The sequence below is a fragment of the Bombus impatiens genome, unplaced genomic scaffold, assembly GCF_000188095.3.
Source record: "Bombus impatiens unplaced genomic scaffold, BIMP_2.2 scf_0830, whole genome shotgun sequence".
Lineage (NCBI taxonomy): Eukaryota > Metazoa > Arthropoda > Insecta > Hymenoptera > Apidae > Bombus > Bombus impatiens.
Genome location: NT_177249.1, coordinates 291,829 through 314,869, shown reverse-complemented (window position 1 = coordinate 314,869; position 23,041 = coordinate 291,829). Strand labels below are relative to the sequence as shown.

Sequence of the window (23,041 nt, the reverse complement as noted above, 5' to 3'; positions counted from 1 at the left end):
ACGCTTTTTACCCCTTCGTGCTTTCTTTCTCCCTCTCGGCGATCGGTATTCGAGATATCATCTGTTTCCTTTTTCGTTCGATAATCAACTATGAATCTCACTTATTCCCTGAAAGGTAGTGCTCACAAAAATATTTTTAATTTATAAGATTTCAATTGTAAACATATATTTAATAAAACATATTAGTATACAGTCATCTTAAGGTATACAACGAGGTATTAAATATGGTTCCATACTGAATGTTGGGCTTTGTCGATATAATGAAATCATTCACTGCTTACATACTTTCGTGAGCTCTGCATAACTCATACTAAATCGCTTTCACTTGGCTAGTTTTCAGAGATACATCGGATGAAATTTAGACGTGATTGGACTGTAAAAGATAGAACTTCCAAACCATGCTTCAAGAGGATTCGAATTCGCATCACAGTTTTAATTTACAGTTGCAAGCCTCCTTCTAGTATATAACGGATGCACGTGTTCACCGGTTTCGTAAAATTGCAGAAAATTTAATATTTCACCGGAAAGGGCAACGCGTGAATGCAGTACGAAAGAAAACGGGAAATGGTTTCCTGCCACGGCCCCCGACCAATATAGAAACCCGTGACAAATTGGCACGGGAATTGACCGGAAAACTCACGATTTTTCTAATTTCGCTGCGAAGAATTTCGACATAAATCAGATCGCGTTTGCACTTACGGAGTTTGCAAAATGACCAGTATACGTTTCACGTGGAAAATTATCGGATAAATCTTGCTCCTTACTTACGAGAGAAGAAAAATGGAATTGGAAAATAATAATATAATAGCGATATCCCGTACGAAAATATTTGCGATATTAAATAGGCATTTCAGTTTAAAAGAATGTTTCAACGTCGACAGGTGGGTGTATTCGAGGTTTTTTACGTTAGAGGGATTACTATAAACGAACGATATAAAAGAAAGTTGAGAATAGCGTGATAATAATCGTTTATTATAAATAACTATTAACACGTTGTCCTGTCGGGTACATCATCATCTGACGTGTTTTGTTTCGCTTCGTTCATTGCTTAGGAATCCATGCAATAGTATACGTTACAATGGAGCATTTTATCCAGTTACTTAGGAATTACAAACATTTACTTTTAATGCGATTATTCGTGTGACGATTATTTACAGATAGAACGATCATCGGTACTGGCGCTGTAATTCGACCAGTAATTTTACAACTAACCGTAATTATTCGCTGATAAGAGAAATGGGACAATACTATACGAGCAGGAATCCAAGCGAGATCGCGTTTTGAATCGCGACAGCTTGGGGGATTACTGCGTCTTCGATAATGCCGGTTATAATCGTCGGTTTCTTTTTTTCCTTCTTTTTTTTTTCTTAATTATATCAAATGCAACGGTATTTCAAGTTATTCGAATGTCCGTAGTTTGCCCTCTTTAATTTATGGAAAATTACTGGATTTAATACCATCTTTTCTTCCGTTCTCTTCGCTCTCAATCGGTTTGATACATTGAAATCTTCTAAAATAGAAAAAGGAAATGGAAAAGGACAATACGAAGGAAAAGATAAAAGAATGCTTGAAAGAGAAAAAAAAATGTATCGTCGCTCGATATGCAGATCTCAATTCTTTTTAAAATAAAGGCTGTTCGATATAAATCTGGTCTTCTTGTTTTTTCGATGAAGTCGTCGAAAGGAATTCGGTATTGAAAAATATGCAATCGTTTTTAAGCCGAACACGTCATACTATTATTTCCGGTAAAAAATACAATACGGACCGTAATCAATACAGGCACGATAAATATTAAATCACACTGCGCACACGTATCAAGTGCTAACTGCATGATGCGTTATAGAGCAATTTTCCGCATTGTTTTCTACTCGTAAATCGGGGGCAATGCGACGCTGAGCTAAACGATTGAGACGATTTTGCAAGGAAAAAATACAGTGAATAGCAACGAAGAACGAAACGAAATGTTATAACGGAAAAGCGATTCGCATAAAATTACGTCGTATAGGTACATATTCCACTCATATTTACGAGTGACTGTTACGCTGTTTTTCCCTAAATAAAGTTCATATCGTTGTTTCGTATTGTTTTGCGTTCATTATCAACATCGTCTCATTTTGCTGGAACACATGTCGTTTAAAGTCAGTCGCATTGCTATTAGGGTGAGCGGGGAGGGGGGATTACCGGCTACGTAAACGAGGAACACGTATAATAAATATCGAATAACAGTTGTTACTTATGATAATACGAAGTAGTAGAATGCAGCGTACATATAGCATAGCAGTTGCCACAGAGAGTACCTACTACGTACGAGTTTGTCACATTCATACTAGATTTTATAATCACTAGATATTCCTTTTCCTTTCTTATCGATTCAGCCTACCCATTCATTTCTTTCATTCCTCCACACTCATTCTTCGTATCCATTCTACTTTACCGGTTCTTTCGTCTCGTTGTCTCTCGCGCATTTTTACTTTTTTATCGTACCTCTCATCAATATGTATCTCATACACGCACGCATACATTTATTCCCTTCGTTTCTCGGATTTTCATTTTATCGATATCGTCATGTGTTCAACGAAAAGATACAATAATCTTTCATTCACCTAATCATCCGTCAATAAACTGAAATTTGCCCATGTACTAGGATTTCCTTTCATCTTCGGTCCGTCCGTTATTTGTCCGTCATAACACAAACAATATAGACTTTTCAAAATGTCCAACAATGTCTATTAACATCCTTTAGCTATTCACACACTTTTGAAACCATCTTCTCCATCTCAACGTCCGTGTCGATGTCGTGGTGTACGTGATTACTAGCACTGGCATTGTTAATAGTATCGACAGAGTTAGTAATTGGCGTGCTGGTTGGAGGTAGCATTGTCGCTGATGGCGTGTCCAAACACGGGGTGCCAGGAGTGCTGGTAAGTTCGATCGGCAAGTCTGGTGACGCGAGTGGTTCCACCAAATCCTCTAAACCTTCAGGAGTTGGCAGTTTACTCAGTTCTTCTCTCAACAAACTGTAATGTCTCTGTAAGATAGTATAAAATAAGATTGCAACACGTTACCCTAACATACCTAAGTTGAAATAATAGCATATGTAAAACTAATGAATTACCCTTAAAGCTAATGCGTTCAAAGAAAGAGTGCGGCCGATCCTGCGATCTGATCCGTATAATTCCATATCCCTTATCCATCCTTCTAGTTGTGCAACAATTTCGTGCCTTTTTATCCAAAAGTGAGTGTGTATAACCTATAGTCGCCAAACACGAATGTAAGAATCCAGTTTTTGCATAATATGCGAATATCCAAATGTAATTACCTCTTTGAAACAAGGACATGGATTACGTATTTGATCAAGCATCGCCCACTTAGCAGTAGCCTGACAAATGTTCACATTGTACTCCAGACTAGATTGTGCCCCACTCGCCGTACCTCGTGATCGTTCGTATCCTGGTTCGTTGAAATAAGGTTCTGATACCAAAATCAGCGATTGTATTGATACTAAGACCTGTTTTAACATTTAGTTAGTTAGTGATCCAAAACGCAAACTTGATCTACGCTTTATTAATATTAACACTTACCTGCAGGAAACTACTAGTATGCGCATTCCATTTTTCTTCAGGACGACCGTGCCAAGTATTCAATACACTCAAGCAGACTTTTCCATCGTTGTACAAATTTGGGTTAAATCGTACGGTATGACGACCTGTAGTTTCTAAGTTTATTAACATCGGACTGTTAGGATAATCCGGAGGAAAGTACACGTCAAACTCGAAACACCCGTTGGCATATGGTGTTTCCTCCGGCCCTGTTATGAGTACCTAAAAAAAGAATTTCAATGTTCACAATACAAAGTATAATTAATAATTATGTTACATTAGTTATTTGTCTCATTCATTCATGTAGTTACCTTCATTACGTCTAATCTATCTGTGTCGCACCTAACGAAAACACTACTACTGTACGACAAAGGTAGCGCCGTAGAAAGTGTGACAGCTTCTTGAGCTAATCTCTTGACCCTCATGGGGTGACTTCTTTCGCCAGCTGCTCTCATGGTGGATTCAAAATGATATGAAACAGCAAACTTATATCCACCAGCTTCTGGATTTTCAGTAATCATCTCATATGTATCTACAATTATAAGTAATATATTAACATAAAATAATATATGTATATAAAAAATTATAAGTATATTCTAAAAGAAACACATTTTCTTACCAAATTGTAAATTTTTCATAACTTCTATGTATCGTTGTTCGATAGAAAGCAGAGGTAATTCTGGAGCTGTGGGACTTGGACCAGGTAGTTCTTCTTCGATTCCTGACAATCTAGAGGTAGCATTTTGCACTATAGTAGCACTCTCTTGAATATCAGGGATCAATGTCGCTAGACCTTCGTCTTGTTCAGTATCGTCAGGATACTTGAATAACGTCTTCGACTTATTACTCCTAGTGCGATTAATTTTGTGAACGTACGTATCCACGCAAACTCTCATACCGGATAAAAGCGATACAACGGATGGATCGCCAGACTTTCCGCCTCTAGGTAATAAAAGCGGAACTAATTGATTCGATAAAGCCATAGCTCTGAGCAGTTGCAATACTGCTCGATACAAAGGAATGTGCCTCGCCATGTCTAACACCGAATCGTTTCTCAAATACGAAGACAGGGCTGGAAGTAAACAGGATCGGGCTAGTAGATCGGGAAAAGATGCTGGCAGTTCTCTTTGTGTTTGTCCACCGGAGCCAATGTAACTTGCTAAAACTTGCAGTAATACTGTAACGTGCTCTTCTTCGGATCTCTGTCGCATCAAAGCTTGTTCGACATTCCACGACTGTTGTGTAGACCCGGTACCAAATCCTGTACCTTTCGCCCAGTACAAATGCGAATTATCGTCGCTACGTCCTGCTTCACCCTGGTTGCCAACTACTTTCTGCTCCGAATTTTCGTTCTGGTTCGTTTGGTGGGTAAATACGGCTAAACAATTCAACAACAGAAGCATTGCACCCACTTCGATGGTTGTTTTACGTAAAAGAAGACCATCGTCTGTGGTCGCAGGTGTAGCATCAAGTAATTGCTTTAACACTTGGAATGGCAAGGTTGGTAACAACGCAGCCAACGGTGACGTTAAAACGTCTCCACCTTCGCCATCGTCCGAAACGCCTAATGCAAGACGTAACAAACACTGTGCTCGTTTTCGATCTCTTAATAGTACTTCCGCATAACCTGGAAGTCTGAGGAACAAACCAAAAGCAGCAAGGGAATGTGGTGGCACGTAAGCAGCTGGTGATGATGCCCATGAAGAAGAATTATTTCCACTTTCTTCCACGACTTCACAAGCATCGTCGCTGATTCCTAATTTGACCCACTCCTCGTATGTTTGTTCTGGCGAAGGTAACGGGACGGGTGGTGGTCTAGAATCCGGATACACAAGCGGTAAATGTCGAGCTAACACCGCTAAACCACCACCTGCGCTGAACACTCCTAATGAACTTTCTATGCTTCTATAATTTAATAACTCGCTGTCGTTTTGTTTCGTTATGTCATCTGGAAGATAAGAGAACAGTTATCTATAAACGTTCCTCCAAACTAATGACTTTCACTTAATACATACCTTTTGAATCTTTATTACGTTGACGCAATATAAGATGCAAACAAGGTTCTGATAAAGATATTCCGCTATCTTCGGCAATAGCCAAAAGCTGAGCAATGGTCAACTGCGGTGGTAAAGGAGTATTTGGACGTGATGAATGTATCAAATATTGTTGATTAGTAGGATTGGTAGAATTCTGCTGAACATTATTAGTCGATGTTTTGCTCGTACTAGCCGCTCCGTCTATTAATACGAAATTTCAAGTAAAATAATTAAAATTTGCTCATATGTCATGTATTATAATATATCATAAATAACGAATGACTTGCCAGAATTTATTCGCGACTTTCTTATAACAGGACCACGAGCTTGTGATCTGTTAGATGCCTCTTTAGCCCTCTTGTCTTTCGCTGTATTTCCCGCAGCTACGCTAAGAGTATCTACTATGAAGGCCATACCAGATTCCCAAAGCTCTCTAGATCGATTATTATTCGTTCCAGTTTCATTACCCTTATATGTATTTGGCAACAATAAAAAAAGCCATGTACCTTTGAAAAACATTCCAAATTTTATTAGAACCATATTGAGCATATGATTATTATTAATTGAAGAAAAGAATACTGAAACTTAACTCACCAGAGACTTGTTGTAATATATCCGCAACGGTTGATTGAGTAGACATGTACAGTAATTGATGATAATGACCGAGCGGATGAGCTGGATGCGGTGGCATAGCCAGCATGCTATAATTGACTGCTGTATTTGAAACTTTCATCGGTGCATCGGAAGTTACAGACACTAATACCTTTTCACCTTCCAATAATAATTGCAAAATCAGTCGTCTCGTGAAACCCGAAATTCCATGAAGATAGCGCACATCTGTCCGACAAAAATGTTGTATACTACATGAAATAAAATAAATCTAAACTAAATTAAAAATAATCGTCTCTTACTGGAAGTTGTTCGTTGTTGAGAAATAACGTCGGTTAATAACTCGGCTAATAACTTTTGATTTTCAAGATGACACCAACAACACCTAGATAAAAATTTAATCATTGCACTTTCTAATGATGCATATGATATACTTGTTTTAGAACATCTGTAAAATAAAAATCTTTTTAGTATCAAATTTTCTTTTATATTTGTACCATAAATGAAGTGTGTATAACTACCTCAAAGAGGATAAAGATGGATTTTCTACGGGTCGATTACTGAGAAGTGAAAGAAGGGGTAACCAAAATCCACGTCCTTCTTTACCAAGCCAATCACGCATTCTACCTTCCGAGCAGACAAGGGTCAAAAATTCTAACACCATTGCTATACTTTCCGGTTCTGTCATACACAACTCACCTAAATAATGATTATCATAATACCGTTTATAAAGATTGTAAAAAAAAGTTATTAGATTGTAAAAATTACAACTTTTCCAAATAACACACTTACCAACATAATTATTTGTATCCATGGAACTTTCACCAGCTTTATCATTATCAGTTAAACTTCCTAAGTTACTTTGACAGCTACCTTTCGTTGATATTCGTCTACTTTGCGGTTGCTCTTGTCGTGAACTTTCCAGATTACAAAAATCTACATAGAAGTATCGCCCTTTAGAAATTTGTCCAATTCTAGAATAATAATCTCACAAAATAATCTCTCACCGATAATTAACATTGTCAACGAAGCAGGAAGTCCAGAATCAATCAATTGTTGAATACCTGGTGGAGACCGAGCGGCTGCAGCTACAGTAAGCAACTGCCCTTCTGTTAAATTTAATCGTTTATATTCTGATAACACATAACGATAGTACCATTCTTCGCCATTAAATTCACTCTTCCTATCATCTGTTTGACTCTCTCTTTCCTTACGATCATCCGATATAGATGCAGAATGATCTGTTGCCATATTAGGTACCAAAATTCGTACTCTTTGAAGAAGCAAAGGGAATAGTGAGGGTCTCACGTAGCAAAACGCACAAAGAGCAGAATCAATCGCCTGTTTTAAGGCAGAACTCGTTCCCAAAACCAAAGTCCACTGATACAAAGCACTAATTGAAAAGATAGCTTATATTAAAAACTATCAAATGGAAAAAAAATTAAATATATCGAGAATACAACTTACTTAAAAAGTTCGTCGGTCAATAAAGCCTGTAAATCATAATTAAGATTTTGCTGTTGATGTGCTTCCCATATAATAGAAGACACACAATGAATATATACAGCAGGTGGATTAATAGCATTAGGACCATTACTGGGCCGAGAAATTCCATTTACTGCTGATGCATGGAGCCACGATAACACCGCTGTCATACGAGCTTCCGTGCAAGAATCTTGAATGGAACATAGTTGCTGCAATAATTCTACAACTAATTGGACAGTTGATGTTTCTTGTGTAGTTGTGGCACCTGTAAAATACCAACCGGTTCGATTTCAATTCATGTATTCAGAAAAATACACTTGAAAAAAAAAAGAATAGAATCGATTCCCAAGAAAAGCAGTACCTTGAAAGAAAGAAGTAGACCTGTTGTTGAGTAAAAGACCAATGAGTCGAAGTCCAAGCTCTCGAGAATGTAAGCCTAGTTGCAAAAGAACCCTCTCCAGATTGGGAGTAAAAAGAGATGGTGCTGGGAGTAACAGAAGATTACAACATGCCTCAACCAGTCCTTCAACTGAAGCCGCAGAATTAAGCACTTTAACAGCGAGATTGCTGTTCAACGTGCTTACGGATAGACATTGATGCAACAATCGCAACCAACCCAAGCTAGACAGATACGTTAAATTGATACGTAAAATTGTATTTGGACTGATGAAATCATAGAAGTGTTCGCTTCACAGTGAATACGATTGAAAATTATATCAATAAATGTACGATTTAGGCAATCAGTAAATAATTACCTTGTCTTGGTAAGTTGTTCTTCGTCTATTGTATCGTGATTCGTTTTTATTTCACCGAATGCTGTGGTACCTAATAATCTAATCTGACTTAAACTTATATTTCTTGAGTCGCGCGGCTTGTATAGTCGTACGAGTACAGATGTTGCTACTTCTGGCTGAGATAAAGTGATACGAATAAATGTCAAGCCTGCCGTAGGCATCGGTGGACAAACAGGTGTTAGAGGACTGTTACTTTCTCTCGAAACTTCGATAGCCACAGCCGATGGACACGCTATAAGATAGTAATATTATAATATCAAAATATAGCATGTACTGTCCATTAATATTGTGTTTATATATCTTACTAGCTAAAGACGTAAGATGCGGTTGAAGTTCCACTTTTCTCAATAATATAGCACAAGGTAAAGTGATCGCAAGATCAACCCATGCCTCATCAGGGAAACAGTGATATAACCATGCAGCTGTCCTGGCTCGCTTATGTGGTGTGGAATTTTGTATGAGAACATCTGCCGGTTGTGCAGCAGGATTAAACCAAGATATAATACCCAAAGGAGCAAAGTTTAATAATCCATCTTCATAAGTCTCTAGAGTATTCATGGACTTTTTGCTACTTGAAGACGCTACTGGTAACACATTAGGAACATTCGAAAGATGTTCCATTACTAATGCAATCACATCAGGCGAAGCAGAGTTAGTGTTGCCACTGTTACTTGATTTTACTAAATTTTCACAAAGTACTTTCACTCCACCCATCGCTGTAAACATTGCCAATGATACTTCATTGTCCAAAACCCTTAAGATATACCAAAGAAGAGGCTCTGACAATTGCATAACACCCAACTGTCGATTTAATTCTCTTTGTTCACATGCTGTAAAAAATATAACATATTAAATATGAAAACATGTTCCTCCAGAAATTGAAATTCCTGAAAATAATGTGACTTACAAGAGGAAAGGTATTGATAAAGTGGATTGAGAACTAAAGAGCGATTGCTTGCTTTTTTAGTAAGAGTAGTCAAAAGTTGAAATGTAGCGTCTGGTATCGAAGCGGGATCACCAAGTTCAGTTGCTGTTCCTGCACCAGCACTTTCACCTAAAAGCATAGCTAGAGATGAACCGGTACTATGGCCTAGAGCTCCTAGCAAACGCATCATGGTAGGTTCATGTTGCAAAACTGAAAATCATAACATTTCATTAATTAATATTTGATTAGAACAAACTTATTGCATTTTGATACATACCCGTATCTGCAACACATCGTACACGAGGTTTATTAGATGTACATTGTTGTAGGCGTGATGAAGACTGTTGTTCTGCAACTTTACTTTCATCCGTTTGTGAAATATTTACTTTCATTTGAGTATCATTGATATCAATATTTGCATCGAAATTTGTTTCACATAGATCGATTCTTATTGGGCCGTCAGATCGACCTGGGCAGGGCTGGAAATATAAAATATTGTAATATGAAAATAAATTCTAAATATCTATTCGATATGAAACATTTTAAACAATAATGTGTACCTCTGGTAAAGGTGTTTGAATAAGTCGGTATACTAATTTAATAAGAGCTACGACTAAAGTATCCCATGATGTAGGATGATCTTGTCTGGTATCTCCACCGAATACACAAGCAAATAAACTTCCAAATCCTCCAGATGAATTTGCTAAATCACCAGTGCCACCACATTGAGCTCCAACTGTTATAAAACGGGAAAATGGAAAATGGAACTATATGACAATTCAGTAATATGATACTTTATATTGGTTCATAAAAGTACCTTCAGAACCCCTAACATAAGTAGAAACTAGCACTCCAACGCATTCTGTTATACTCATTGCAGTTCCTAAATCTGTGTTGGTAAAATTTAGATTTGTTAAGGATGTTATAAGTTTGTACTGTGCGTCTAAGGGTCCTCTTCTTGTAGACAGAGCTCCACCAGGTTGTACAAGTTGATATACTACCCATAGCAAGAGTTCTTTTAATGCATTCCCTAAAGTACTGCCAGGCGTAATCACGTCGCATCTCATTTTTAATCTAACTAAAAAATATTGTAGTGCTTGGCAAACAGTAGGTCCAGCCTAAAAATCATATATTGAAATACAAAATTACAGAATATTGCAAAGTATCTAATATTTGAGAAGGCATATCAACATACCATAATATATTGTTTATCCATAGCGTTAACATTTAATCCGCTTCCAGAAAGTAAACGCAAAAGCATAGGACCCATGTTACGTTCTTTTACAATACATCCGGCCATACCACCCAGAAGACCCTCTAGTGGTTGTCTACTATTTGCAGCTTCTGCAGGATTTGTCTGTAATGGTTGATTATTTGCCAGAGTCAAACATTGGAGAGCGAGACACCAGGCTCGTAAAGAAACTCCTGGATGCCTACAAATTGAATTTTATTACTGAAAACTTCAAATAAAAAATGATTATTGTTAAAATGAATTTTATATTTACCAAGATAATGCAGATATAAGATTTGAAATAGCTGTTGAACTTAAAGGTATAACAGGTGTAAGTGAAGGATCAAATTGATTTGGGGAATTTGATTGTTCTGTAGAAGCATCTAAATTCAATGTTAGCCAAAGTTGAAGGATAAGTTCCAGATTTGTTTCCACGCTCTGTTGCGAAATAGAAATAATTTTTAATTTACCCTTTAGTTCACTGGGTATAAGTAGTGAATATTATATGAGTAGTAGCGTTGCTGCTTAATTAATATTACCTGTAAATATAATTCCGCGAATATTTTGTCAAAACATCTCGTTAACATTATTAAACTCGAAAAAGTTGTGTCAGGCGAGTTCCAAATGTCTTGATTTCTCTCATTCCAGTTAGGTTCTGCTTTGGAAGTTGATTGTTGAGGATATCGACTTGACTCTGGTGGAACCTTTTATATAAGAAAATAAAGATAAATTTTATCCAAATTATGCTAGAAATAAATATAAATTAAACATCACCAACTTACATGTATTGTGGTACTTATACTGTAAGGTAAATTATACATGCTGAACATAGACAATATCCTTAGTGATAACTCTATTCCCATTTCCACCCCATATTCCAATCTTGCATCCATTGCCAAAGAAATCCTATAAAAATTTTCAGTTAATTTAATATTTCGAACAGTTGGATTATATTCAAGTATTTACATATATATTACATACCCAGATATGTCTACATTCTTAGGTAATGGATGACCTTTCTTCAATGTATTTCTACCACGTTCCAAAATATCATCTAAGAAATCTTCAAATTCACTGTCATCAGACTCTAAAAGGGAAGGCAAAAATCCATTGGACTTTGATGTTGATGCAGCTGCAGACATCACCATTATACCATCTTGAGCATCTTCTTCTCCTTCACCTTCCGCAAATCCTTCATCATTACCAAGTGGAACAGTAGTATTACTTGTTTCAGCAGCACTAACATATTCTTCTTCTGGTGTTCGACTCTTTTCCGTAACAAGAGATTCGAAGTTTTCCTCGGAAGGACTTCCTTCATGAGTAGAACACGTTTTTGGAATTAATTTTCCACCTGCAAAAAGATTAATGAAGACCAAAAAGAAAAATACATATAAATCGTATTCAATCGTATTCGTACATTACAATCGTATTTCAGAGTAGTAATGCAATAAAAACTGTATTATACCTTCTAATAAATCCTGCAAAAGGCACGAAACTGCATGCGAAGACCAGGCCGCGTCAGAAGTACCCGTTGCCAATCTGACTAATTTTAGGAGCTGTTCTTCACTCATAAGCTCACACAAGCTAATTGCAGGACGTGTAGATATCACTAGCCTAGCGACTACCTATATGGTACATGATACAATAATTCAAACAGTTGCCCCATAAAAAGCATAAAGCTTATTATATATTAAAAATTATCAACTATATCTACAAGCTAGTAATGTTTTGATTGTAAATCATAGTACTAAGCATTGGTACAAGTAGAGCATTAATGAACTAATTTTATCAGTTATATTTCGTTTATAAATAAATAATATATAATGAAGATAAAATTTATAGTACTTTTTACATCAAAAAAGAAAAAAGGAAATAAAACAAAAACTCGACAAATACATATCATATTTTTGAATTTCCTTACCTTGCAAGCTAATAGGAACATATCCACATTAGCAGAATTATATAAAATAAGAGCAATGAGCCCACGTGCAACAGGCAAAACATGTTGATGTGATAAGTTGGATATATATTCAACATCCGCGTCCGTTGTTTCCGATTTACTGGAACTTATATAATACATTTAAGTTATTATAAAATCTTAAAAAGAGATAGATGAAACTGTTATATAAATTTCCATTACAAACCTTGCGTTTGCTTGTGATTGTAAACTACGGGAAGTATGTTGTGTATCACTTTTGCGAATACTAAGAATATCTTTGAAATGCTTGGCAGAATTTTGTCTTAATGTTTTCTTAAAAAACTGCTCCTGCGATTTTAATGTTGCTTTCATTTTACTACACAATGAAGCAGTATGTGAAAGATTAGTCCACCCCTTTAAAATTCATACAACATATTAATTCCTTAAATGCTTACTATATTTATTACTATAAGATGAAAGTACTTTCATACCTGCGATGACGTATGGAACACTTTTTTTGCTTGCTCTAACTCTTGAAGTTGTTGCTTGTGATGCATTATATGTTTCTGTAATTTTTTACGATAACTAAAAGTTAGAGAACGATTGGCATTACCATATTTCCTCTGCATTGCAGATTCTCCTTGAATAAATTCCCAGCGAGATGATAAACCTTGTAAACGAATTTTTATGATAATCAGCATTTAAAATATTGGTACTACCATCTATATGAAATATTCACGCGTATATGTAGTACCTTGTTCTTTAGTTTTTTCATTATTCTCTTCCAAGCAAGTAGGTGGTATCGCTATAGTATCCAAACATACTGACAGGAAAAGCAGTACCCAGCCAATAAGTGTTACGTCCAAGTGATTTGTATCTGATGTTTGAGGATTTGACAATGGTGCCAATAATTTGCCTAGCGTACGAACCATAGCATCTATTACAGAAGATCTATTGACGCCAGCAATCAATGATTTACGTCCGAGAAGTGTTAGCAAAATAAATACTCTAAAAAATTAAACAAGGAATTTCCGATTTATATAACGTTTTTAATTTTTATTAAAAAGTTCTAAACACTACATATTGTCGTACCTGTCTTGTGGAAATATGTGCGTAGATGACGACGAATAGAGATTAATTAAAACATTAGACAAAAAATTTCCCCACCAAGGTTGATGACCAGCCATACGTGTTAGAAGTGCAACCGCTTGTAGTTGTAAACGCGGAGCTGGTGTAACAACACAAATCGAATGAAAAAACTTTTCACAAACGGTTGGTGTAAAAACATCGCATATTGATAACGGTATCTAAAAGAAAAAGAAAAAATATATATATACAAAATTCTAAACGATCATAATGTCATATATACAATTATAGTACATAAAAATTAAGAAACATACGCTAGGTATTGGACCAATTTCATATACTGCAAACAGTAGAATATCGAGTAAAGTTTCTCCAAGGGCTCGCAATTTGTCGGTAGGTGCATTCGCTAAAGACATTGTAGGTATGGTTCGAGAACCTTTCCACGATTCCAATCGTCTCCATACACCTCGGACAACATTTAGTTGATGTTGAAACATTACACATTCCTATAATATTCAACATGTACATTTTTTATGCATGTAGTGAGTCTTTATATTAAAATACTTAATTTAACTTACTTGATAAGTAGCCAATATTTTTGCAGATGGCTGTTCTTTATTTTCATTAGGTACTTTATTAAAAGAAAGATAGTGTTGCATATGCATAACATTAGTAGTTTCTGAACACAACAGTGGATCTAATAGGCTTTTTAGTTTTTCAGTAGCTAGGCTAAATCTAGAAGAATAAGAGAATAAATGTTAATCATAAACTGTATAAAACATAATAAACAAAATTTATACTTCCAAACAAATATATTGTAAGTACCTGCACTGCACATCTTCTGCAAGAGCTGACAATATATTGCACTGTGTATTGATAGTAGCTTGCACATTAGAATCAAAGGTGTTGTCGCAAGCTACTGAACTACTATTTAATTCCGCATAATCTTCTCCAGGTAAGACCATCATGTGCCCATAGAAAATTCCTAATGGAATTTTACACATTGTAGGAGACATTCCATACCGACCTATGATTATAATCTGAAAGCAATAAGACAATTTTTTGTTATAATATAAATGAGTAAATAAATTAAGCTAAATGAAATGAATAAGTTCTTTTATTATAGTAAAATATAGTGAATATTATTAAATACCTTTAGATATCTACAAACAGGTGGTGGTTGAAGATCACATACAACCAATGACCTATTTCCAATATCACCAGCAACAATGAGTCGTGTACCATCAACTTCTTCCTTTTTTGTCCATATATCTATAGACAGTGATGCTAAATCACTGCAGCAAGGAATAATCAAATCCGTAAGTAATACAGGTGATCCAAAATCGAGAATAACAAATCGGCGAGCACCAGAATGCATTCGATCGACCACCAGTGCTTGTTGTGGTGGCCAACACAATAATCTTCCCCATGGGAATGTAACATCTTTTCGCTGTAATATATACAGATAATAAAGAGAGTTCTTTAATAATATTTATTTTGATAATTGTTAAACATCTACTTCGTTTCTACTTTGTTATGAAATGGATCATAATCATTCAAACAAATACATGAAAATGCAAAAATAAATCAGTTCATCTTACAAAACAGTACATTAAGACTGAATATTTGTAAGAATTAGAAATTTGGGTAAAATCATTTTTTTAGATATCGCTCTATACAATTCACTTCCACATTCCATACATTTCATGGCAGAAATAATTTTGTTATTCAAATTATTCCTATATTCTTACCCAAAATTTCATGGTGTAGGAGGGAATATATGCGTTTATATATATAACATTAAAAGCATTAAGTAGGAATCAATTCTACATGTCTCATTTAATTAAATCTATAAAGCAAAAGTGTATGCGCCCGCGTGTAAGTGTGTTTGTGTATGTGCGAAATAAAACTGGAAACGATATTATACTTGCAAAATTAAATCATGAAAGTAGATGTAGACAACCTTGTATCATTAAAATATTTGCTCGTGCGTGGAAATCAAAACAAATCATTCAGTACAATAAGACCTGTGTAACTGGATAGCGTTTTTATCACACCTATGTTTTATAAATCTTGTAGATAAAAATAGATGGGAAAATGTGCAATATGATAATATAATATGAAAATGACATTTATGTTAAATGCATGGTATCCTAAGGCTGTCATGCAATTTGCAATTTATGTATCTAGCTTTGTATCTGACAATTAACGAAATTATATAAACTCAGTTACAAACAGCACATTAATAAAGCTATAAAAATTTATGGTAACGACAGGAAATCGTCGAACTGAGAAACAGAAAGAAAAAGTGCAATTTTTCATCTATGTAATCTACCTTTTTAGAATTGCTGTCTTCAACTTTGTTTATAGTAGTATTGATATTTTGTACAGACGATTTTTCTTTCGTTACAGTAGAACTTAATATACGTGAAGTAGGCATATCATTTTGTGTATTATGCCATGTCTGATTGTTGATAGGCATATCGTTAGCTTCATCACAGTCTGATTGATCATCAGGTGTGAATATCAGTTGTGGAGCAGGGTTCTTTAACATTCTTCCTGTACATAGACTAAGTAGATCGCTTAACATAGGTGTTGGCTTAGCCTGAACATCTGCTCCTAACGATCCAGCATCCAAGTTCTACAATGTACAATGATTTCTATCTAGATTATGTTTCCTCTATTTGAAAAAACATCTATACCATTTAGGTTTAATGTTCAATGCTAAATGATTGTAACAGCTTTAACCCTTTTCATTAAAAAGCAGAAATTGGTAAACTCCCTGTTTCGTTTTACCATGTTGCTTTGTAGATAACGTTTGTTTGTTTTTACTAATGTGAGTATTGTCACGTTTACATAAAATTTGAAATAATTGCATGCTCCATGAAATCATTAGATTTAGAGTGTAATAGAAAAAGGAAAACAGAAAAGATGTAGGAACTGTTGATATATTAATATAAAAAAGGTAGATAGATTACGAGAACTTACGTAAGTGTGATGAATGGTTTTGATGTCAGGTACACCATTGTTATTTGTAGCTGTGCTATCATAAAGAGGTGCTCCAATATTACTTGTATTCATGCATGGGTCAATTTTCTCCATCTTGGTACCATCAGAAGCAGCAAGACAAGTGAAGTGGAGAGGCTCAACCTGAGGTTTTACAATTCTTATCCATTTTTGTAATCAAATATTATTGATATGCTATATTCTAGTTCTTCATGATATCAATAAATCACCTCTAAAAGTCCTTTCATATTATGATTAGCACATAAAGCCTTCAACTTGCTAGATACCACAAGTTCACTAGTTGGATGTGTAGGCAGTGTAAGTAGGTCCCTCAAATCAATAGCATCCTGAGAATACATGGAACTTGATGAAGCAGCTGACGGTCCCGTCTGTTCATTAGCTACAGCTGACACATATGTGGGAGGTATAGGATTATATTTGGGAGGCATCGGCGATTCCAAGTCGAACAATTCGGTCTCAAATGGAGAATTATACAAACCAAATCTATAAAAAATTGGAAACTTCTGTTGATGTTGTATTAAATCATTTCAATAAAACATATTACATTAAGATATTTAATCATACCTTGTCGCGAGTAATAAATGATATGGATTTACACGATTCGATATTTCAGCAGCTATTTGTTGTATTAAAGAAACACATTGTTGAGCAATACTGTGATTTCTATCTCGTATTAAAGTTCTATTTATTAATAATTGTAGCCAACGTAGCGAACCAGCCCATTCAACTTCTACTATTGATGGTAACAACATTACTAAAACAGACACCAAAGCTTCGTCGAAAGATTGAGATGGAGGATCATTCAAATTATAAAAACCACTGAAAACAATTTGTAACATTATAGAATAAATTTTACGTATTATTTACGCAAAAGTTATTCCATCGTTAACTTACATATTACAAAGCATAATTAATTTTATACATTTGTGCGCTATACTTCGACCAGCATGCAAAAGGCAAGTTCTTAATAAATTAGATAGCCGTGCTTGTACTGAACGAATTGTTTCCAACTGGAAACTTTTTATTTCGATATTATTTTGATTGTTACGAAGTCTCGTCAATCTGATAGAGGCTATCCATACAAGAACATCTAATGCCAGTGATTGTGCAATAGGCGATCTGTAACATTTCAATGTGTTATAACGTTATGCGTATAATAAATATAAGTAATACCATTTATAATTGTTATAAAACTTACTTGTCAAGCGTCTCTAAACAAGCAACACTTAATAAATTTTCAAAGCAACTTTTAGATTCTAGCATAGCGCATCGCTGCGCCCTTTCATTTGGTATATTAGTAGGATATACTGTTCGAACGGTAATTGATATTTCATAAATACAATCACAACCTTAAATAAATATGGAGAAAAAGGAATTAATCACAGGAGTTAATATATATATAATAAATCAGTAAGAAAAATTGTACCTACCGATGTAAACGTCTAATTTCTTATTACTTGTACCTTCTACAAATCGACGCACTTCGACTATCCTCAACTTTTTAGATGTAGGAGGTTTGTTGTCTGATGAGTTTGTTTTCGATTTTGGCGTTGCCTAGAAATAAAGGAAAATGACATTTATCATGTATATTGTATTTAAATTTCAATACGCACTTTAAATAAGTACTTACATTATCTTTCGTAGGATCGATTAGAGCCTTCATATGAACAAGAAGCGTTCTGGCTTTAGAACGAAACAATTTTGGGCTAGTCAGTGTAACACAACCAGAACGCCAAGATAAGTCCAAACTACGATGTAAATCAATCGGTCCACATAAAATCTCCGTATTATGTTGCCGCTGAAACTCCTCTGTGACCACAGGATTTTCTCCCTTCTGCTCATTACCTATGTTAAAATCTATTCTTTCATCCACAGGAGTTAATAAAGGCTCATGATGACCAATTCTTTTAATATTTTGCTTTAGTAAAGTAATTTGAATTGATGGCAATTCTTGACAAACTGAATGCAAACTGTACCGTACATCTACATGACCAATACGTCCTGCAGCACTTCGAGGGAGAGTTAATTCAAATATGTGCTCGTCCCAAGTATTTCTATAATTTATAAAGTAATCAATAAAGATAAAATATAAAATAAAATTATACCGTTTAAATATCTGTATATATCTATATTTATACATACCGTTCATTATGTAAACGCCATGTACGGGTATGGTGTTGATCTTCTGACTGATGAAAATGCTGGGGATGACGACGCTGTCGTTGAGCTTGCATCATTTCATTCCAACAAGGAGGAACGGTAGCACCATATGCGGGAGAGTGATGATCAAATCGTGTCAATTCATAAAGAGAACGTAAATCCGAATACGAGAAATTCAATTTGTGCGAAATTAATTGGTCTCTAAAAAAATATAATATTTCATGTTTTAAAATATTTTTACATCGCTATTTTAATTTCATCTTTAATCTTACTGAAAACTAGATGACGTTGACGTGCTAGGAATTGTACTTTTATTACTACTTTCTTCAGTTGTCATCATATTAATATCCTCAATATCCTCTTTGTCTTCCATGGAATCTTCTTCATCTGCAGTAATAAAAAAGTGAAGAGCGCCATCACTTGTACATGCACACAATCTCTCTAAGCCTGGAAAGATTATATTGTACAAAAATAAAAACTATTAATAGAAATATGAATAAATATTACAACTTACTGGTACAATAAGTTGCAGAAACAAACTTTTTGCCTTCTACTCTTGCTTCGGTAATAGTTTTTAATGAATCTAAATTTAATACTCTGATAACACCATCTCTGCATACTAGAGCTACTTGTCCTATAGGTGCTGATGCACTTGAATTACTAGTAGAATTTCTACTAAAATTTTCATCAGATGGTGTATATTTATTTTTCTCTTGAAGAGGTAAAAACACATGTTCAACAGGAGCTTCATCTGCAGATAACTCTCGTTTTGCTACTGGTTCAGAAAATACTTTTACCACTTGCCCCGAAAAATCCAAAGCATACACAAGTAAAATGGTATTTATATTATTTATATCATCAGGTATTTTACCATTTATTAGTCTATCAGACTGTGTATCATTATGGTCCCAATACACATAACCTTTCTGTGCGAAAAATTCGCTATCTTCATCGATATCCATCTGATTATTATTTGAAATTAACGAATCTGTGTTATCTGTTGTAGGACACATAGCAACATACAAATGTCTTCCATCTTTAGATGGTTCAATGTGTGTAATTTTAACAAAATCAGGGGCTTCAATACGTAATGTCTTTATAACAACTGGTTCAGTCTTTGTTATTTTCATAATATCCAAACTTTTCTTATTCGCAGTTGTTAGATCAGATGTTGATGCAAAATGTTCTGGACCATTTATAGGATTAAAATTGGCATCAAATGAACTGGATGTTGGGGGTACTGTGATACCAATTGGATTTGAGTAGATCCCATTGGAAGATGATGCAGTAAGAGCAGATGTTGGAAAAATACCATCAAAATGTGGACCAACTACCTCTGAATCTACATCCTCTATTACTGGAACTTCATAAAAAAATTTACCAACCAAAAATTCTTGATATAAATTTTCTTGACGTTCACCGTTTGAACTAGCACTGGTGCCTGTTCCAGATAATGTCTTTTTAGCCTTAGAATCCTTAGTATTATCTTCTTTAATTGATTGTGTTGCAATTTTGTGATGAAAATCATAAAATACTAAATAGTGCAATCTTGATGGTGTGTATTTATCACCTGCTACCTTCATTATATCTAAAGTGTCACTGGTAGCACTATTTACACTGTTCATTGCACGAACGAGAGATGATGAAGCTAGATCTGCTGAAGTAGCCCACACATTTTCTAAAGTCCTTAATTGTGATGGATTACTAACTGTCACAGTAACAGCACACACTACACATGGCCTGATTTTAGAGTCTGATGTCTCTACAGGTAAAAGCGTAGAACCAGATATTTTTGCTTCACTGTTTTGAGATATGGGAGAACCTACTACAGACAATGCTGTGACTTGTACTTTATGAGAACCTGGATGCTTAAAATCAGAAAGGGAATCTGCTTCTGAATTAAGTGTCCTTAAATATGATGTCAAATTTCTTGTGGAACCAAACTGAATAGAGTCTTTATTATTTATTTCTTGATCTATAGGAGCCACATAAAATGATACCTCCCTCTGTAAAAAATACATTAGATGAGAATACTCTTACATGAAAAGCATTAATTAACATGTTACTATTATCATTGTTATAATTATTATATATTACCTTTAATTGATTTGTTACATTCCAGACATTAATAAAACCTCCACTGGAAGCTGTAGCTACAAGGCCACTGACATTTGTAGTGCTAATTACATCTACAGTATCACCAGCCTCACGTGCAGGAGCAGTAGCAAGGATAACAGACAAAGGAACATTTTGTGTATATTCTCCTTTGACAAATGGACATGCTGGAGAATGACGTTCATGTTCTGACCAAGGTTCGTCTGTTGGTTCCCAACAAACTAAACACACATTACATGTAAAACACATTATCCTATCGTCACCTGTTGCATTTGGCTGATGATAAAAACCAGCCTGAGCCATTTGATCTGGTAAAGCCCATCTAAAGAACAATATACATATGATAAATCTGTTCAATTATTATCCAATAAAAACCAATGATTTAAGTGTTATACTTGTAATTCATGTGTGGCCATTTTGAAAAAGTATCTCGACGTGTAGCTTCACTAAACATTAATGCTTTATCAGCAGGACCTCCTTCTAATGGCAGACCTGGTAATAGGCCATTTAATCGTTCATTAATGGCAGAAGCAATTGGCAATGCCGGAATATATCTGCTTAATCTCTTCAATTCAGTTACTAATCCTGAACACACAAGTTTCAGAGAACTGTGTGGTAGTTCCAAACATACTGTATTCCACTGTTGAGAACAAGATAAATTAATATTTAAATAAATATTAGTTCATTCAGTAGTTCAAAATTTTTGGTATCTATTTATTTGTTATACATACTTTTTGGGCCTTAATTCCCTTTTTCTGGTTTGCTTCTACTGTAAACGTTTTACTTATTAATTCATCTTTTACTTCTTGCACATGATCTATTCCTGGTAACTCTACACATCGTAGACACTGATATAATAAAGTAGCTTCAGAAAACAATAACTCTAATTTTACAATTTCTTCACTTCTTGAAACAGGTGTTTGTAAAAGAGTGTCCAAAAAGAGTACACCATTATAATCACTACGTACTCCAATTCCTCTTCCATCTGTATATAATATTTTATCTACACCATTTGACAAATATGTACCTTGAAGTCTTCCATTTAATTTTCCTGTAAAAATAAAAATTATTATATCTAATTACTTTAATCTATTAAAACAGATTAAGCAAACAGAATTTATTTTTTTATCAAAGGTGAACTTTAAAAATATCAACAAAGACAACACAAAAAACAAAGACATTTATGTAGCACTATAAAATAAATATCAATAGATATCTTGTACAATCTACATTTTCAAAAATTATTATTACATAATGATTGGTACAATTGTAGAAGTTGATATACTTCTTATAAAGACTACAAGACTTTAATCAATCAACAAATAGCAAAAACATCTTCCCCAAAAAGAAACATGATTGTAAATGGAGTAATAATAGGAACAGTTTAGAAGATAGTCAAATGACTCTAAGAACTTGGTTATATCTCAAACGGTGACAAACAAATGATAACGATTAGTTAATAATAAGAATTGATCATATTAAAATCAGTGAGATTATACAAGTTTGAGTCACGCCTGACGTTTTGTACGCGTATACGACCTTGACCATGAGGCGTGATTGAATATTACAAATCAATTACCTACAAGATTTTTAATATAATGATTTATCATGGGTATGAAATTCTCCTTTATAAGAAACAAACGAATCGAAATGCTTACCGGATAAAGAACTTTTTTGCAAAATTACTCCTGAGTTGACATCAAATACATATACTTGCGCACTGCCAGTGGTAATTAGTAACACATTTAGATTAGCATGATAAATTATACTTTTACACTCAGTATCCACATTTAAGTAACCGTCTTCCTTTAATAACCACAGATCATCATCAGCCATTTTGCTCATACAGATTACAATTCTCAAAAAATTTGCCTAATGCGCGAACATCACAAAAAACATGGCGTACTCATCACCGCCATCTTTGAGTAGAACGTCAGCAAATCGCTCTGAAGTTAGCTAATAACCGTCAAACGATTATTCCGCGCTAACGATACATCATCGATACATTATTCTTCGATCTTCAAAACTGCATCTTCGAACAGCATCGCAATGTACA

The 23,041-nt window shown here is 34.8% G+C and overlaps 1 protein-coding gene across 2 annotated transcripts; it reads right to left on the bottom strand.

The window, feature by feature from the left end:
• Positions 1-944: 944 nt before the first annotated feature.
• Positions 945-22,917, bottom strand: LOC100747538 (baculoviral IAP repeat-containing protein 6). 2 transcript variants are annotated; one of them, XM_012390617.3, is made up of 51 exons: positions 22,644-22,917; positions 21,717-22,036; positions 21,381-21,625; positions 20,968-21,307; positions 19,385-20,876; positions 19,143-19,317; positions 18,853-19,071; positions 18,341-18,764; positions 18,141-18,264; positions 17,909-18,059; positions 17,605-17,829; positions 17,275-17,529; positions 16,920-17,193; positions 16,672-16,833; positions 16,019-16,324; positions 14,837-15,133; positions 14,509-14,723; positions 14,262-14,418; positions 13,998-14,189; positions 13,690-13,904; positions 13,352-13,605; positions 13,089-13,267; positions 12,824-13,011; positions 12,601-12,745; positions 12,145-12,304; positions 11,661-12,030; positions 11,462-11,585; positions 11,219-11,383; positions 10,954-11,117; positions 10,644-10,881; positions 10,266-10,566; positions 10,009-10,184; positions 9,726-9,927; positions 9,431-9,658; positions 8,829-9,353; positions 8,485-8,755; positions 8,091-8,350; positions 7,712-7,994; positions 7,252-7,637; positions 7,037-7,180; positions 6,766-6,943; positions 6,547-6,692; positions 6,230-6,472; positions 5,923-6,141; positions 5,615-5,836; positions 4,219-5,547; positions 3,911-4,131; positions 3,582-3,821; positions 3,320-3,508; positions 3,116-3,250; positions 945-3,028 (listed from the first exon to the last, which is right to left on the bottom strand). In XM_012390617.3, exons 1-51 carry the CDS (start codon positions 22,828-22,830, stop codon positions 2,744-2,746), a joined length of 14,145 nt encoding a protein of 4,714 aa, XP_012246040.1. In that variant the 5' UTR covers positions 22,831-22,917; the 3' UTR covers positions 945-2,743. The 2 variants fall into 2 exon arrangements, with proteins under 2 accessions (XP_012246040.1, XP_012246041.1); XM_012390618.3 differs by lacking the exon at positions 16,019-16,324.
• Positions 22,918-23,041: the final 124 nt, after the last annotated feature.